Source organism: Salvia splendens, chromosome 2 (genome assembly GCF_004379255.2).
Source record: "Salvia splendens isolate huo1 chromosome 2, SspV2, whole genome shotgun sequence".
Lineage (NCBI taxonomy): Eukaryota > Viridiplantae > Streptophyta > Magnoliopsida > Lamiales > Lamiaceae > Salvia > Salvia splendens.
This window is the reverse complement of record NC_056033.1, coordinates 22,968,398-22,986,470: the sequence shown is the minus strand read 5'-3', so window position 1 is coordinate 22,986,470 and position 18,073 is coordinate 22,968,398. Positions and strand designations below refer to the sequence as shown.

Here is an 18,073-nt window from a genome sequence, read left to right as displayed (position 1 = left end):
TTTACCGATTTCCATCTATAAAAAATTGGAAGGAGTAAGAATAGTTGATACGAAAGTGGTAATTCAATTAGCTGATAGGTCGTGCATCAGTCCTGAGGGCGTGTTAGAGAATGTAATAGTCAAGGAGCATGATTTTTTATACCCCGCTGATTTCCATGTTATTAAGATGAGTGAGTACCAGTCTGCTGAGTCTAGCGGAGTGCTATTAGGAAGACCATTTTTACACACCGCTAAGACAATCATTGATGTTTTTGATGGAACTATTTGCTTAGATTATCATGGAGAGAAGTTTACTTTTAACATTGATGAGGCCATGAAAAAGCCACTGGATATAGAAAATATGCATGTTGTAGATGTAATTAACCCCATGGTCCAAGAATTTCTTGAGACAAAATTGATGCAGGAACATGTGGAAAATTCGGAGTTGAGTCACTCAATTGACAAGGAGGTGGCCAATTGGTGCGAGGCAATAAGCACACTGGGAATGACAGATGAAGAGTTAGCAGAAGCAATTTTGGAATTCTCCAAAGGTCTTGAATCTGCCAGGCCTAAGGGATCAGCCTACGCAGCTAACATGGAAAATTTGCATGGGCCTGAAGTATTAATCATCAAGGAGGCGAAGAAGATTCCATTACCTCAGGAGACAAGTTCAGCAAAGAAGGAACTGAAGACATTGCCCCCAGGCCTAAGGTATGCTTATTTGAAAGATAACGAGATGTTCCTAGTGATCGTTAACAGCAACCTAACCAGGGAGCAAGAAGCGGAATTACTGGAAGTCCTCAGGAGGAACAAGAAGGCCATAGAATGGACTCTATCAAACCTGGTGGGAATCAGTCCTGACCTCTGCATGCACCATATTCGTTTGGAGGAAGGAGCGAAACCCCACCGAGACCCACAGAGAAAGTTGAACCCGAACATGAGAGAAGAAGTCTTGAAGGAAGTGCTCAAGCTGCTGTCATTGGGTATCATATACTCCATTCCCGATAGTAAGTGGGTTATCCCAGTTCACATGGTACCGAAGAAGTCGGGAATCCAAGTGGTGACAAATGAGAAAAATGAGTTGGTACCCACAAGATTAGTAACCGGTTGGCGGATGTGCATCGATTACCGAAAACTGAATGAGGTCACACGGAAGGACCATTTTCCGTTGCCATTTATAGACCAAATGTTGGAAAGGTTAGCATGCAAAAAGTTTTTCTGTTTTCTGGACGGATACAGTGGATACTTCCAGATTTACGTCAATCCGGAAGATCAGGAAAAGACGACCTTCACGTGCCCATTTGGGACGTATGCATATAGAAGGATTCCATTTGGTTTATGTAATGGGCCATGCACTTTTCAGAGGTGCATGATGAGTATTTTCTTAGACCTGTCGGAGGAATGTATCGAAATTTTTATGGATGACTTCACGGTCTATGGGAATTTCTTCGAGACCCGCCTCGCCAACTTGGATCTGGTATTACAAAGGTGCGGAGAGAAAAATTTGGTGCTGAATTTTCAGAAGTGCCACTTTATGGTGCAGGAGGGAATTGTTCTGGGACACGTTGTCTCAGAAAAGGGCATTTAGGTGGATAAGGAAAAGTTAGACGTAATCTCAAGGCTTCCGTACCCTATAAATCAGAAGGAAATCAGGGGATTTCTAGGTCATGCTGGATTCTACCGAAGGTTTATCAAAGACTTTGCAAAGATCGCACAACCACTAACCCGCCTGCTGCAGAATGGCATAGACTTCAACTTTGACGAGGCATGTCAAGGGGCCTTCCAACTTCTGAAAGAAAGGCTTGTATTAGCCCCTATTATCGGAGCTCCAGACTGGAATTACCACTTCGAGGTAATATGTGACGCCAGTGATTACACGGTCGGAGCTCCAGACTGGAATTACCACTTCGAGGTAATATGTGACGCCAGTGATTACACGCCAGTAATATGTGATTTTCTACGCTTCAAAGACCCTAAATCAAGCACAGAAAAATTATGACACCACGGAAAAAGAGATGCTAGCTGTCGTGTACTCCTTTGAGAAGTTTCGACCGTACTTACTGGGGTCAAGGGTAATAGTATTCACTGATCACACAACAATAAAATATCTACTGGCAAAGAAGGAGTCCAAACCAAGACTGATCCGATGGGTTTTATTACTTCAAGAGTTCGACTGAGAAGTGAAAGACAAGAAGGGGTCTGATAACAAGGTAGCTGACCATCTCAGCAGGATCCTCCAAGGAGATACTGAATAAGCTATACCAGATGCGTTCCCGGAGGAACATCTGTACTTTACAGGGGAGAGCACGAGTCTTATTCGCTGGGATAAAGTGATGGCCGCAACTGGACCTGGAGTTTCTGAAAAAGGGAAGTACCCGCTGAATGCAGAACAAGGTTCGCTGACTTAGCAAACTACTTAGTCACAGGGGAGCTACCCAGTACCCCAGAGATTTCCCGGGCCCAAAGGATGAAAATCAGAAGCGAGGCCAAGTACTACTTCTGGGACGATCCGTATCTATGGAGAATGGGATCCGACCAAGTAATCAGGAGATGCATTCCAGAATGGGAACAAAGAGACGTACTGGACCACTGCCATGCATTAGCGTGCGTTGGACATTTTGGTCCGAGGAAGATTGCTCAGAAGGTTCTAGATAGCGGATTCTATTGGCCAACATTGAACAAATATGCTTATGGGTACTGCCAGAGTTGTAACCGATGCCAGCAGACCGGGGGAATTTCCACTCGTGATGAGATGCCCCAGATTCCAGTGATTGTCTGCGAAGTGCTCGATGTTTGGGTGATAGACTTCATGGGACCATTCCCATCTTCCTACGGTAACTCTTAAATACTGGTGGCAGTGGATTATGTATCGAAATGGATAGAAGCCAAGGCGACTGCAACATGTGAGGCGAAGGAGATCACAAAGTTCCTTAAGGCGAATATTTTCAGTAGATATGGGGTGCCAAGGGCGGTCATTTCAGACCAAGGAACACATTTCTGCAACCGGACAATGGAAGCGCTTATGAAGAAATACGGGGTACATCACCGACTCTCTACTTCGTATCATCCACAGAGCAACGGGCAAGCAGATATTTCTAACAGAGAGATCAAAAGGATTCTGGAGAAGACCGTTAACCCGTCAAGGAAGGATTGGAGCAAAAGGCTGGATGATGCACTCTGGGCCTATCGAACCGCATTCAAGACTCTCATTGGAATGTCACCATATAGGCTCGTGTTTGGCAAAATGTGTCATCTTCCAGTTGGAATAGAGCACAAAGCTTACTGGGCAGTTAGAGAGATGAACATGAAGCCTCAGGCCTGTGAAGAGGAAATGAAGCTGCAACTGCAAGAGCTGGAGGAGTTAAGACTCGAATCCTACGATGCTGCAATGTGGTACAAGGAAAAAACCAAGTTGTGGCACGATAGAAATCTCCGGGTGAAGGAACTGCAGGTTGGACAGAAGGTGCTCCTTTTCCAGTCACGGCTAAAGCTGGTGCCCGAGAAACTGAAGTCTAAGTGGACCGGACCTTACACTATTGTGAGCCTCGGAGCTAATAGAGCCGTGGAAATTTAGGGATGTACTCCTAACTCTATCCCTTTTCTTGTTAATGGTCATAGAGTCAAGTTGTTTAGGGATAGTTCAGAGCTGTGTGTGGTGGAAGAAGTTCCACTGTGCATGCTCCCCATTATCACCTATTTGGTCAGAAGGTTTAGGTATTCTTCGGGAATTCTTTGTTCAAGGAAATGACATGAAGTTTGAAAATTTTAACAGAGATCCCATATTCATAAGAATAGTTAAACAGTTTTTGTAAATATTGTGGATATTCTTTTTATGTTTCTCAAGAAAACCCAAACAAAGAAAAAAATCTTTTAACCTAAAAAAAAAATTGAAATGTCGAACAACCCCTGGAAGGTCGGTTGAACTTTGAAATGTGTTCTATTTAATTTCCTTTGACCTGGGAGTTCGGTATTTCGTTCTTTTTCTTAAGTTTTTTTTAAGTCATGTGGATGGAAGGATATGCGGGAACGCAACGGTTTAAGTAAAGAGAAAGCAGAAAAAAATGTAGGAGTTTTAATTTTTGAATTTTAAAATTTAAAGGAGAGAAGGAAACGAACGGTCGCTGATGTCATCGCGCAACTTTCTGTTTTTCCCTCAATATTTTTAGTATCCTATTTTATTTCCTTAATCTATCTATTTAAATTGTTAACCCTCTCCCATAACTCCCAAATCACTCTCTCACAAGTTACGAAATTTCTCTGCAGGAAAAAAGAAACCCTCGCCGTAACTACCACAACTGCGATGGAAAACCAAATTGCCACTAGCCAGTCTCGACGGAAGAATGCACTACCACAGAAAAAGACGAAGGGGGAATCATCACGAACGGCTGTCCAAAGATTTCAAGCAGAATTTGAAGTTGTTGAACTTGCAACTGCTCAATTCAAGGCAGCCGAGGCCAGTCCGATTTCATGCCGGCCCACCTCTTCAACCGCCCCTATTGCGCCCGCGACGGCCGACAAGCTCAACCCAGAGGAGATTATGAGAGAATTCCTTCACAAATTCGGCCGGGGAGTAAATGCTAGCGAGCTTTTCGCGCGAATGGTTGCGGCTTGTCATGAGGAAGAAGCCGTCGGAACCTTAACCCCCTTGGAAATTCCACCGAGGCCCAAATCCCGTATTGAGACTCCTACAGCCCAAGCACTGAACTCATCAAGAAATAACCCCTATACTCCAACCGAAGCCCTACCTCCCCAAGAACGATTGGGAGTAGAAAGTGTGAATGTCGGTACAGAGAGTGCAGATGGTACAGAATCAGGAGATGGAGGCGATGTAGAGCCGACTATGGTAGGTGTGTCCGAGAAGATCAGATTGGGAATAGAAGAAGATGTTCAAATTGATGAGTTACAAGAATTATTGGAAAGCATGTTCGGGAACCCCGATGAAGCAGAGCCGCTAGTCGATGTGGAAGGAGCTGGTATTAATGAGAAAGAGGAAACGATGATAGAAGCAGAAATCATTGTACTCGATCTCGATGATGTAATCTCAGATGACAAGGATGCCCCAACGGATGAGAGACTAGTGAGAAGGCAGTTGCGGCAACTCAAGCGCTCGGAAGATACATCTGCAGAAAGAGAGTTGGAGCCGAATGATACAAAGGGGACCGAGGAGGGCCTTCCCCCGTGCAGAGAGGTTCCTACGGAAGAGGCTTTGGACGAACACTATGTGACGCCCCGAAATTTCGTTCCTTTCTTGAGATAAATCGGATTTAATTAGAATATTTAAGCGCTAGTAGAAGTCGTGTTACTTTGTAATCAAAGAACTTTCGTTGTAATCTCGACCTTTGAATGCTAAGTATTTTGTTTGGAAATAAAGTGCAAGAATAAATTTTGTGGAGATTCAAAGAAGGTACTTATATTAAAAAGATAGTAAAGTTCTTGTGAGGAATTGAAATACAAGAATAGTGGATACATACAAGTTGTTACATCATGATACTAAAACGAGGAATACTACACTTCTACTTTACGAGCTCCAATACCTAGTATTACATGGAAATGGGAGTACAACTTTCATCTATCCCTATCTTAGGATGAGGATTAGTCAAAAGAGGAAAATGAGATAAAATAGTGATGTAAGTAAATCTTCTCTCTTCTCCTCCATCCTTCTCGATCTCACAGTCGCCAAGCTCCAAATGTGACGGCTTATCCTTGCAAGTCAAACACCAAAAGGAGTTAGAGATCTTCTCAACCAAAAAGGTGAAGTCTTGGATTTTCATCAATCTAGTAAGAATGCCAAATATGACATGTCCCCATCAAACAACTCCGGCCAAAGTTCAAAGTGGGGATAAGAATCAAGATCCTCCAAATCTTCCATTATGAGAAAAGAGGCAGTAAAAACCTCAAGATGAGATCACCACCTAAGCTCCAAAGGAGCAAGGCAAATCCCCACAAATCAATGTTGTAAGATCAGCCAACCTATGTCCTCCCCAAACTTCACCATAATAGAGATAGATACAAATAGTACAAGGTGATGTGAGCTCATCTTTTAAGCTTAAAATAGAAGTGAATCAGATTTCCTTCCACAAAACCCAAGGCTGGAATCAGCTTACACAAAATAGACAAGAAAGTCTCATAGCCAAATTCAAAAGGGGAAGGGGACAATGGCTCAAAGTAGGAGTAGAAGCTCCTAATGTCTGCCGCAAAAGTCTAAGAATTTTGCTATAAAAACAGCCCCTTCCCCACTTCCTTCCACACACCATCTCAATCCCAAACTTCACCACAAAGTATGAGGAGGCTAGCATGAGGAGCAAGGAGTAACAACAAGGCTTAGGATCAGCCACAATAATCAAGGACTCACCCAAGTCAAGGTAAAACCCACCACACTACCCTCTGCATCGTTTAGAACATGCCATGATAGTCAAAAACTTAGAGTTAGAGAAGCATGACCACTTAAGGGAACCGTAGAGTTGGCATCAAAAGCCATGAAATGCAACAAAAATTAAGAGGAGCATGTTTTTAGATCTCACATCATAACAAGCCTAAGAAGTAGAACATAGAGCAGCCAAGCTTTATCCATAGCAGTAGCAAAGAATGAACACACATAGCTTTTGCAGAGACTCACAAGTATTGAGCCAAGAGGGGATAGGGATAGGGGACTTAGCTTTAAGGCACAGGGGCAGCCTCAGAGACCCTCGGCGACGGCGAGGCCACAAGGGCAGCCGCGGGGACTCCACGAGGCAGCAGGTTTTCTGGCTGAACAGCTCCAGCAGCGGCTGTTCACCTGTGCAACTGGCAGCGACGAGCGGTGAGGCGATAGCTGCTCGCATGAGGCAGCGGCAGGGGAAGAGGCCGAGAAAGGGCAGCTCTCGCCCGTACCCGACAGACAGGGCAGCGCCGTGGCAGTTTCAATCAGTGGCAATGGCATCGCGTGCCGAGAACTATATCGGCAACGCTGCGAGGGAGAGAAGGCGGCGGCGGCGGCCAATTCCGCCTGGAGAGTAAGACGAAGTGTGGGATCGACGTAGAGCACAGTCAGGGGGGGGGGAGAAAGAAGAGAGGGCTGCAAATTCCAATTTCAGGGATAGAGAAGAGACGGGGCAACGTGATTTTCAATTTGGAGATTTTCCTCTTTTGTGCAATTTGGGAATGTCTTTTCTGAGATTAACCGGAGAAGAAGATAGAGGATTAATGAATTGACAAAGAAAGAAGACGGCGAGGAGGTCTCTGCGATGCGGCAACGGAGCGCCGGCGATTGCGAAGGAGCAGCGACGCTCCTGTCGCGAGAAATTGAATCAGATTTATCTCCATTTATCATTGTTCTCGGTTTAATTATGTTAGGCTAAGAATCTTGTGTTGCTCCAAACATGTTGTTAGACAAGTTAATTTCATGATTTATCCTATGTTCGTTTCTATCTCGTGTTCGTTATTACTACTTATTTAATTGAATGAATTTATTACTTTAGGTGCATCTTTAGTGATAATTCCATAGTCTTGATTTAATGCCTCTTTAGCTTGAATTAGGATGGATTGTGGTGGTAATGAATTATCAATTGGAATTGTTTAGATGACAACTTGATAATGGATTTTGATCTTAATTGCAATTGTACTTTGAATCTCGCGCTTCCGTTGGGTTCTTAGGATTATTGAATTTGGTTTAAAGAGTAAGTGTTTAGCTATTCTTTGACTAGTTGATGCTTAGCATGTTTAGTGCTTGCAGGTTGAATAATTTTAAATAGTCCCGAACGTATGAGATAGAATTGAATGCATAGGATTAATCTGTGTCTTGTCAGCAAGTGTTTGGAGTAACAATTGTCTCACTTGTGTTAATTTGAATTCAACTTTATATTTCATTATTTTCAGAAAACAAACTTCAAACAAAAACATTCATCTTTACTGTTATTTTTATGTATTTGGGGTTAAACGAACTTACCTTCCATGTGGATCGACACCTTAAATTACTACACACGAAGCTGTACTCTTGTAGTGAAGTGGTAATATTATGGATAATTTTGTGAACTTGAGTGCACATCTATTCTGATTTAAAAAGACCTAAAATTACACATCTGGACTCCTTGTTTTTTTAGTTTGCTAGTATACATTCAAGCACACACTTTTTCTAAGACTAACCCCGAAGTTGTCGAGATGTATCACTTTCGGTAGAATTGGATATTTGAGTTGTGCTTGGTTTCTTTTCTGTTGTGTAGGTGTTCTAGAAAATTGAAAACAGAAAAATAAAAAAACAGTGGATGCGAACCAGATCTAAGGGTACACCGCAATTTGGGTTATTGGTACATCATAGAAGAGGACAGAATTCAGCTGTGATTGATACACATCAGGACTATCAGAGTTCAGTGAGAGAAAATCTAATTTTTGAAACAAATTTTGAGAGTAGTAGCAGTGATTCAGAAGCTGAGTCGATGGCCGAGAACAATAACAATGTTCCTCCTGTGGAAAAGTTCGGCGATACTGTCAGATCGGGAGTTGATCACCCGAGAAATTTTGCCTATGCTACGGATAACATAAGCATCCCACCGCACTACATCAGCTAGGTGAATGGTGGCACCTTGTTCCATGGTCGTGAAGATGAAGAGCCCATAAGCCACCTCAATGCATTCTATGAGTTGACCATGAACCACAGACCTGCGAATGTGCCACATGATAATATCAAGAGAGCTCTCTTTCCTTTTTCGTTGAGAGACAAAGCACAAGAGTGGTATGACTCACTTCCGGGGTACAATGTGGTGACCTTTGAAGATCTGAAATCCAAGTTTCTCCTGGAATATAATTCACCAATGAAGATCGAGAGATTGAGGGATGCCATCACATCTTTTTGGCAGCAAGATGATGAATCTTTTGCTGAAGCATGGAAAAGGTTTACTGAGATGTTGAGAAAGTGTCCCAGCCATGGTCTTGCTCCTGGCCGTGATCTTGTCAAATTTTACCAAGGCTTATACAATGAAAGCATGGGACTTATAAATGCAAGTACTGGTGGAGATCTTGATAATACGACACATGAGGAACTGAAGACCTTGTTTCAAAAACTAGCAGATAATCAAAGAAACTGGTACAATCTAAGGAGAGTGGTTGAGAAGAAAGGAAATACCTTTGGAGCTTCAGTAGAATCTGAAAGAATGACAACGGTTGAGGCACAACTAGCTAATATTAGCACCCAAATGACATCGGTGGTTAAAGCAGTATCTTCCATGCAATTGAACCCACAACCTCAAATTTTTGCAATGGTTAAATGTGGACTGTGTCAAGGTGGCATCACACAGATCAATGTCAAATGATCCAATCCCAAGAAACGGTTGAAGATGTGAATTACATAGGCAATAACCGCCAAGGTTTTAGCCAAGGGGGTCAATTCAATAACAATCATCAGAACTGAAAGCCTCAACAACAAGGGAATTGGAACCAAGCTGGGTCAAGTAACAATGGTGGGAACCAATGGCGAAACAACTCCCAACCCCCTGGTTTTGATAAGAAACCTTCAATAGAAGATCAGATGGGACAGATATTCTCTTTCATGTCAAAAAGTCAAAAAGAGAATGATTTCTTCAAAGAGAAAACAATTGAGAAGTTTGGACAACTCGAGGCTTCTATGAGGAATTTGGAAACACAAATAGGGCAGCTTGCTACAACTTCTTATACAGTGCCCAACCCCAAGGGAAATTGCAAAGCAGTCACCCTGAGAAGCGGAAGAAATTTGGATTCAATGCCTTTAACGGACGACCAAGGTACTTCCGGCATCTCGTACGCAGGGGCGGACGAGATGTTAGGCTTGCATTCCTCGCACGCAGGGGTGGACGAGGCATGTAAGGGAAGTCCCGCGTTGGTGCAGGATGCCCAACATGGTCAAGAACAGGCTGCATCCGACAGCAAGGAACAAGGCGATGAATCTAAGTTAAATGGAAGATTTACAGTAGGAGAGAAAGACAAAAAGGTCAATGAGACAGAACCTAAGAAGAGCAAGTCTAGTATTCCTAATGACATTCCTCCATATCCATTCACGAGAAAGAAGCGAGTGCGGCAAGAAAAGAGTTTTGAGTGGATGATGAATGTGATTAGAAAGGTGAATGTAGACATCTCATTGGTGGATCTTTTCACCAATTTCCCGAGATTCTCCAAGTTCTTCAAAGTCATAACGGCGAACAAGGAGAAACTTCAGGATGAGGGGATTGTGACATTGAGCACGAATTGCTCACAACTGATATCTGGAATCATGCCGACGAAGAGAAGAGATCCAGGAGGTTGCATCATACCATGTGAAATTGGCAACACGATTTTCTCAAAGTGTTTATTGGACCAAGGTTCAGGGATCTCACTGATGGCATTGAAAAAGGCTCGTGCCATTGGTTTGGAGGAAAGAATGGAGCCTATCGACATCGCTCTACAATTGGTTGATCACTCCATAGTGAAGCCCACTGGAATTGTTGAGGATGTCTTGGTTAAAATCGATAAGTTCATCATTCCGGTTGATTTTATTGTGCTCGACATGCCAGAAGATAAAGAAGTGCCAATTTTGTTTGGTAGACCATTTCTAGCAACGGGATATGTATTGCTTGGAGCAAAGGATAACTATGTTACATTCAGAATTAATGTTGAGCAACTGACCATCAATGTTGAGAAGGCCTGTGTTGGTGGTGAAAGTGGTAAGGAAGCAAGAGAGGTGGTCACACTAGAGAGTCCGAAAGTGTAGACCGAGGATGAAGAAGGTCGAGCCAACGACTATTAAAAAAGGCGCTGATTGGGAGGCAACCCAAGTCTTTTATTGTTCTTTTTTTTTTTATTTCATATATTAGGGGTTTTGTTTGCTCAATTATTTCCCTCAATATTTATTTTGAATTGAGCATTTTTTATTTTTTATTTTTGTTTTTTTGTGTAGGAGTGAAGATGAAGGTCGTATCTCTGCTGTTGGAAAAAAAGAGTCGCCCAACCCACCCACCCATGAGCTTCACAATGACAGGGGAGTATCTTTATAGCTACCTTATATTTTCCTTCTATCTTGGGGACAATGTAGAATTTAAGTTTGGGGGAGGGTTGAAATTCTGTTGTGTGCGCACGTTAGTATGATTTCCTATGGATTGTTACTTGCTCATACTTGTTAGGAGTCACTAAGTGGAGTTAGCTTTTCCTGTGAACTTATGCTATGAACTTAGTTGTCACTTACTTGCTTCTGGAGAACAAGGAGTCTTACTTGTTAATTTAGGAAAGAGTAGTGTTCTTTGGTGTCCGATTTCTTGAGCTAAGGAGATAACACTATTTCGCTTTTGAAAAATGAGTTAAAAATCTATATGGTTAATTTGCATAATTTGAGTAGGACTTGAATATATTTTGTTGATATCGATGCACAAAAATGATCTAGGCATTAGGACTAAAAGCCTCATTGCCAAAATATCACATGCCTGACCCTACATAAACTCCTAGCGAGCCAGTTTGAGCCTTATAGCCTAATTTCTTTGTTAAAATTTTGAAGTCACTATACTAGCCTACATGATATATCCTTTTGTTAACCCTTCTTTTCAGTCCCTATCACTAAAATTGAGGTGCTAGCACATCTTCGGGTAGTTGTTGGTGGCAAGAAAATGGTCATAAGTTTAGATGCTTGTTATGTAATATCCAAGTTATGCTTGAGAAATAAAGTGCAAAGTTGCTAAGTGAGAAAAAAAGAAGGCAGCCTGTTCATAGAGAAAAAGCAAAGTCTAAAAAAAAGAGAAAAAAAAGAAAAAAAAAACTCAAATTAGTGCTCGAAAGAAAGAAAAAAATAGTAGCCTGATTTGTTCTGTTGAAAAATCTTAAGTTTGGGGGTGGTAAGCTGCGGAAATTTCATGCTTAATTATTATGAAGCTTTGGGAGATGTTGTCCTATAGGATGTGCTAGTATTCTTGATTTTGGTGGAATGAGCTACTAACCAAATTTGATATCCCACCTTAACCAAAAGCCCCATTACAACCATAAATAAAGACCTTTTGATTTGTGCAAAGGTATTCACATTTTGTTGATGAGTTCTGCTTGGAGTTTTGTGAAAAGACCAAATAGATTTAAATAGAGAATAGCCGAATGAACTTCTTTTGATGATTTAGCAACGATGGTTTGAGACACTAGAGTCATTGCTTGGACTTGGATTGCTTGTTGGATAACTAGATCTTAGGGAGCTGGTTTGTGCTCATACTTTCATTCTAAGTCATGTTCAAAGGAGAATTTGGAGTTAGCTTAGGTAATCTCTTGACTTGTGAAAGTTTTTATGATATGAATTTGAGGATTTCATGAGTCTCGTCATGATTTGAAAACCTTTGTGCTTGATTGTGTATCTTACTCGAGGACGAGCAAAAACTTAAGTTTGGGGGTGTTTGATGTAAATCAAATAGTTGATTATGATATTCTAATAATTCCTGTTTTTTTTAATTAAATCATCTGCAATTGTCAATTAATAATTTAAATCTGACTATCTTTTGTTAATTGATTTTTGTAGGCATGGAATGTGGTTGTTGATTTATTAACTGATTTGTATAAGCCTAATTTATATTATATGTTTTCTTGGTAGGAGGTGCTATAATATTTGAAGAATCATGATTGAAAAAAGGAACTCCAGTCACGGAGGGAATCTCATGGTTTAAGGAAACGAATATGATATTTTAATTGGCTTTAATATTTGTACCTAAAAGAAGAAGAAAAGGAGGCGAGGCGAGACTTTAGGGAATTTGATATCTAATTCCAGGCGTGACTTTTATTTGGAAAAGGAGAAAAAAAATATAAAAAGGGGACGGCACTTTTGGAGCAGGGATTTTGGCAGACGGAGCAGACGCCACTTTTGGAGAGAAAAAAAAGAGCAGAGACGCCAAAAACTGCAGAAGCTCTGGAGGAATTTAGCGTGAGGAATTTAAGAGAGAAGAGAATGGAGAAAATTACAGCCATCATCTACTCCATGGTTTCTAGGGTTTTATCTCCATTTATCATTGTTCTCAGTTTAATTATGTTAGGCTAAGAATCTTGTGTTGCTCCAAACATGTTGTTAGACAAGTTAATTTCATGATTTATCCTATGTTCGTTTCTATCTCGTGTTCGTTATTACTACTTATTTAATTGAATGAATATATTACTTTAGGTGCATCTTTAGTGATAATTATATAGTCTTGATTTAATGCCTCTTTAGCTTGAATTAGGATGGATTGTGGTGGTAATGAATTATCAATTGGAATTGTTTAGATGACAACTTGATAATGGATTTTGATCTTAATTGCAATTGTACTTTGAATCTCGCGCTTCCGTAGGGTTCTTAGGATTATTGAATTTGGTTTAAAGAGTAAGTGTTTAGCTATTCTTTGACTAGTTGATGCTTAGCATGTTTAGTGCTTGCAGGTTGAATAATTTTAAATTGTCCCGAACGTATGAGATAGAATTGAATGCATAGGATTAATCTGTGTCTTGTCAGGAAGTGTTTGGAGTAACAATTGTCTCACTTGCGTTAATTTGAATTCAACTTTATTTTTCATTATTTTCAGAAAACAAACTCCAAACAAAAACATTCATCTTTACTGTTATTTTTATGTATTGGGGGTTAAACGAACATACCTTCCTTGTGGATCGACACCTTAAATTACTACACACGAAGCTGTACTCTTGTAGTGAAGTGGTAATATTAGGGATAATTTTGTGAACTTGAGTGCATATCTATTCTGATTTAAAAAGACCTAAAATTACACATCTGGACTCCTTGTCTTTTTAGTTTGCTAGTATAAATTCAAGCACACACTTTTTCTAAGACTAACCCCGAAGTTGTCGAGATGTCTCGCTTTCGGTAGAATTGGATATTTGAGTTGTGCTTGGTTTCTTTTCTGTTGTGTAGGTGTTCTAGAAAATTGAAAACAGAAAAATAAAAAAACAGTGGATGCGAACCAGATCTAAGGGTACACCGCAATTTGGGTTATTGGTACATCATAGAAGAGGACAAAATTCAGCTGTGATTGATATACATCAGGACTATCAGAGTCTAGCGAGAGAAAATCTAATTTTTGAAACAAATTTTGAGAGTAGTGGCAGTGATTCAGAAGCTGAGTCGATGGCCGAGAACAATAACAATGTTCCTCCTGTGGAAAAGTTCGGCGATACTGTCAGATCGGGACTTGATCACCCGGGAAATGTTGCCTATGCTACGGATAACATAAGCATCCCACCGCACTACATCAGCTTGGTGAATGGTGGCACCTTGTTCCATGGTCGTGAAGATGAAGAGCCCATAAGCCACCTCAATGCATTCTATGAGTTGACCATGAACCACAGACCTGCGAATGTGCCACATGATAATATCAAGAGAGCTCTCTTTCCTTTTTCGTTGAGAGACAAAGCACAAGAGTGGTATGACTCACTTCCGGGGTACAATGTGGTGACCTTTGAAGATCTGAAATCCAAGTTTCTCCTGGAATATAATTCACCAATGAAGATCGAGAGATTGAGGGATGCCATCACATCTTTTCGGCAGCAAGATGATGAATCTTTTGCTGAAGCATGGAAAAGGTTTACTGAGATGTTGAGAAAGTGTCCCAGCCATGGTCTTGCTCCTGGCCGTGATCTTGTCAAATTTTAACAAGGCTTATACAATGAAAGCATGGGACTTATAAATGCAAGTACTGGTGGAGATCTTGATAATACGACACATGAGGAACTGAGGACCTTGTTTAAAAAACTAGCAGATAAACAAAGAATCTGGTACAATCCAAGGAGAGTGGTTGAGAAGAAAGGAAATACCTTTGGAGCTTCAGTAGAATCTGAAAGAATGACAACGGTTGAGGCACAACTAGCTAATATTAGCACCCAAATGACATCGGTGGTTAAAGCAGTATCTTCCATGCAGTTGAACCCACAACCTCAAATTTTTGCAATGGTTAAATGTGGACTGTGTCAAGGTGGGCATCACACAGATCAATGTCAAATGACCAATCCCAACAAACGGTTGAAGATGTGAATTACATAGGCAATAACCGCCAAGGTTTTAGCCAAGGGGTCCAATTCAATAACAATCATCAGAACTGAAAGCCTCAACAACAAGGGAATTGGAACCAAGCTGGGTCAAGTAACAATGGTGGGAACCAATGGCGAAACAACTCCCAACCCCCTGGTTTTGATAAGAAACCTTCACTAGAAGATCAGATGGGACAGATATTCTCTTTCATGTCAAAGAGTAAAAAAGAGAATGATTTCTTCAAAGAGAAAACAATTGAGAAGTTTGGACAACTCGAGGCTTCTATGAGGAATTTGGAAACACAAATAGGGCAGCCTGCTACAACTTCTCATACAAGAACTCCCAGCACCATTCCAAGTAATACAGTGCCCAACCCCAAGGGAAATTGCAAAGCAGTCACCCTGAGAAGCGGAAGAAATTTGGATTCAATGCCTTTAACGGACGACCAAGGTACTTCCGGCATCTCGCACGCAGGGGCGCACAAGATGTTAGGCTTGCATTCCTCGCACGCAGGGGCGGACGAGGCATGTAAGGAAAGTCCCGCGTTGGTGCAGGATGCCCAACATGGTCAAGAACAGGCTGCATCCGGCAGCAAGGAACAAGGCGATGAATCTAAGTTAAATGGAAGATTTACAGCAGGAGAGAAAGACAAAAAGGTCAATGAGACAGAACCTAAGAAGAGCAAGTCTAGTATTCCTAATGACATTCCTCCATATCCATTCACGAGAAAGAAGCGAGTGCGGCAAGAAAAGAGTTTTGAGTGGATGATGAATGTGATTAGAAAGGTGAATATAGACATCTCATTGGTGGATCTTTTCACCAATTTCCCGAGATTCTCCAAGTTCTTCAAAGTCATAATGGCGAACAAGGAGAAACTTCAGAATGAGGGGATTGTGACATTGAGCACGAATTGCTCACAACTGATATTTGGAATTATGCCGACGAAGAGAAGAGATCCAAGAGGTTGCATCATACCATGTGAAATTGGCAACACGATTTTCTCAAAGTGTTTATTGGACCAAGGTTCAGGGATCTCACTGATGGCATGGAAAAAGGCTCGTGCCATTGGTTTGGAGGAAAGAATGGAGCCTATCGACATCGCTCTACAATTGGTTGATCACTCCATAGTGAAGCCCACTGGAATTGTTGAGGATGTCTTGGTTAAAATCGATAAGTTCATCATTCCCGTTGATTTTATTGTGCTCGACATGCCAGAAGATAAAGAAGTGCCAATTTTGTTTGGTAGACCATTTCTAGCAACGGGATATGTATTGCTTGGAGCAAAAGATAACTCTGTTACGTTCAGAATTAATGGTGAGCAACTGACCATCAATGTTGAGAAGGCCTATGTTGGTGGTGAAAGTGGTAAGGAAGCAAGAGAGGTGGTCACCTTAGAGAGTCCGAAAGTGTAGACCGAGGATGAAGAAGGTCGAGCCAACGACTATTAAAAAAGGCGCTGATTGGGAGGCAACCCAAGTCTTTTATTGTTCTTTTGTTTTTGATTTCATATATTGGGGGTTTTGTTTGTTCAATTATTTCCCTCAATATTTATTTTGAATTGAGCATTTTTTATTTTTTAATTTTGTTTTTTTGTGTAGGAGTGAAGATGAAGGTCGTATCTCTGCTGTTGGAAAAAAAGAGTCGCCCAACCCACCCACCCATGAGCTTCACAATGACAGGGGAGTATCTTTATTGCTACCTTATATTTTCCTTCTATCTTGGGGACAATGTAGAATTTAAGTTTGGGGGAGGGTTGAAATTCTGTTGTGTGCGCACGTTAGTATGATTTCCTATGGATTGTTACTTGCTCATACTTGTTAGGAGTCACTAAGTGGAGTTAACTTTTCCTGTGAACTTATGCTATGAACTTAGTTGTCACTTACTTGCTTCTGGAGAACAAGGAGTCTTACTTGTTAATTTAGGAAAGAGTAGTGTTCTTTGGTGTCCGATTTCTTGAGCTAAGGAGATAAAACTATTTTGCTTTTGAAAAATGAGTTAAAAATCTATATGGTTAATTTGCATAATTTGAGTAGGACTTGAATATATTTTGTTGATATCGATGCACAAAAATGATCTAGGCATTAGGACTAAAAGCCTCATTGCCAAAATATCACATGCCTGACCCTACATAAACTCCTAGCGAGCCAGTTTGAGCCTTATAGCCTAATTTCTTTGTTAAAATTTTGAAGTCACTATACTAGCCTACATGATATATCCTTTTGTTAACCCTTCTTTTCAGTCTCTATCACTAAAATTGAGGTGCTAGCACATCTTCGGGTAGTTGTTGGTGGCAAGAAAATGGTCATAAGTTTAGATGCTTGTTATGTAATATCCAAGTTATGCTTGAGAAATAAAGTGCAAAGTTGCTAAGTGAGAAAAAAAGAAGGCAGCCTGTTCATAGAGAAAAAGCCAAGGCTAAAAAAAAGAGAAAAAAAAGAAAAAAAAACTCAAATTAGTGCTCGAAAGAAAGAAAAAAATAGTAGCCTGATTTGTTATGTTGAAAAATCTTAAGTTTGGGGGTGGTAAGCTGCGGAAATTTCATGCTTAATTATTATGAAGCTTTGGGAGATGTTGTCCTATGGGATGTGCTGGTATTCTTGATTTTGGTGGAATGAGCTACTAACCAAATTTGATATCCTACCTTAACCAAAAGCCCCATTACAACCATAAATAAAGACCTCTTGATTTGTGCAAAGGTATTCACATTTTGTTGATGAGTTCTGCTTGGAGTTTTGTGAAAAGACCAAATAGATTTAAATAGAGAATAGCCGAATGAACTTCTTTTGATGATTTAGCAACGATGGTTTGAGACACTAGAGTCATTGCTTGGACTTGGATTGCTTGTTGGATAACTAGATCTTAGGGAGCTGGTTTGTGCTCATACTTTCATTCTAAGTCAAGTTCAAAGGAGAATGTGGAGTTAGCTTAGGTAATCTATTGACTTGTGAAAGTTTTTATGATATGAATTTGAGGATTTCATGAGTCTCGTCATGATTTGAAAACCTTTGTGCTTGATTGCGTATCTTGCTCGAGGACGAGCAAAAACTTAAGTTTGGGGGTATTTGATGTAAATCAAATAGTTGATTATGATATTCTAATAATTCCTGTTTTTTTTAATTAAATCATCTGCACTTGTCAATT

General features: G+C 40.8%; 2 protein-coding genes and 1 long non-coding RNA gene across 3 annotated transcripts; all 3 read left to right on the top strand.

The window, feature by feature from the left end:
- The first annotated feature begins 5,373 nt into the window (after positions 1-5,373).
- On the top strand, positions 5,374-7,439 carry LOC121791840. The gene is made up of 2 exons (XR_006048754.1): positions 5,374-6,341; positions 6,588-7,439. It is a non-coding gene; the product is annotated as an uncharacterized LOC121791840 (long non-coding RNA).
- Positions 7,440-9,478: 2,039 nt separating this feature from the next.
- On the top strand, positions 9,479-10,672 carry LOC121776623. The gene is made up of 2 exons (XM_042173816.1): positions 9,479-9,710; positions 9,900-10,672. Exons 1-2 carry the CDS (start codon positions 9,479-9,481, stop codon positions 10,670-10,672), a joined length of 1,005 nt encoding a protein of 334 aa, XP_042029750.1.
- A 3,906-nt stretch (positions 10,673-14,578) lies between these two features.
- Positions 14,579-16,344, top strand: LOC121776615. The gene is made up of 3 exons (XM_042173810.1): positions 14,579-14,876; positions 15,020-15,382; positions 15,572-16,344. The coding sequence occupies exons 1-3, from the start codon at positions 14,579-14,581 to the stop codon at positions 16,342-16,344; spliced, it is 1,434 nt and encodes a 477-aa protein (XP_042029744.1).
- Positions 16,345-18,073: the final 1,729 nt, after the last annotated feature.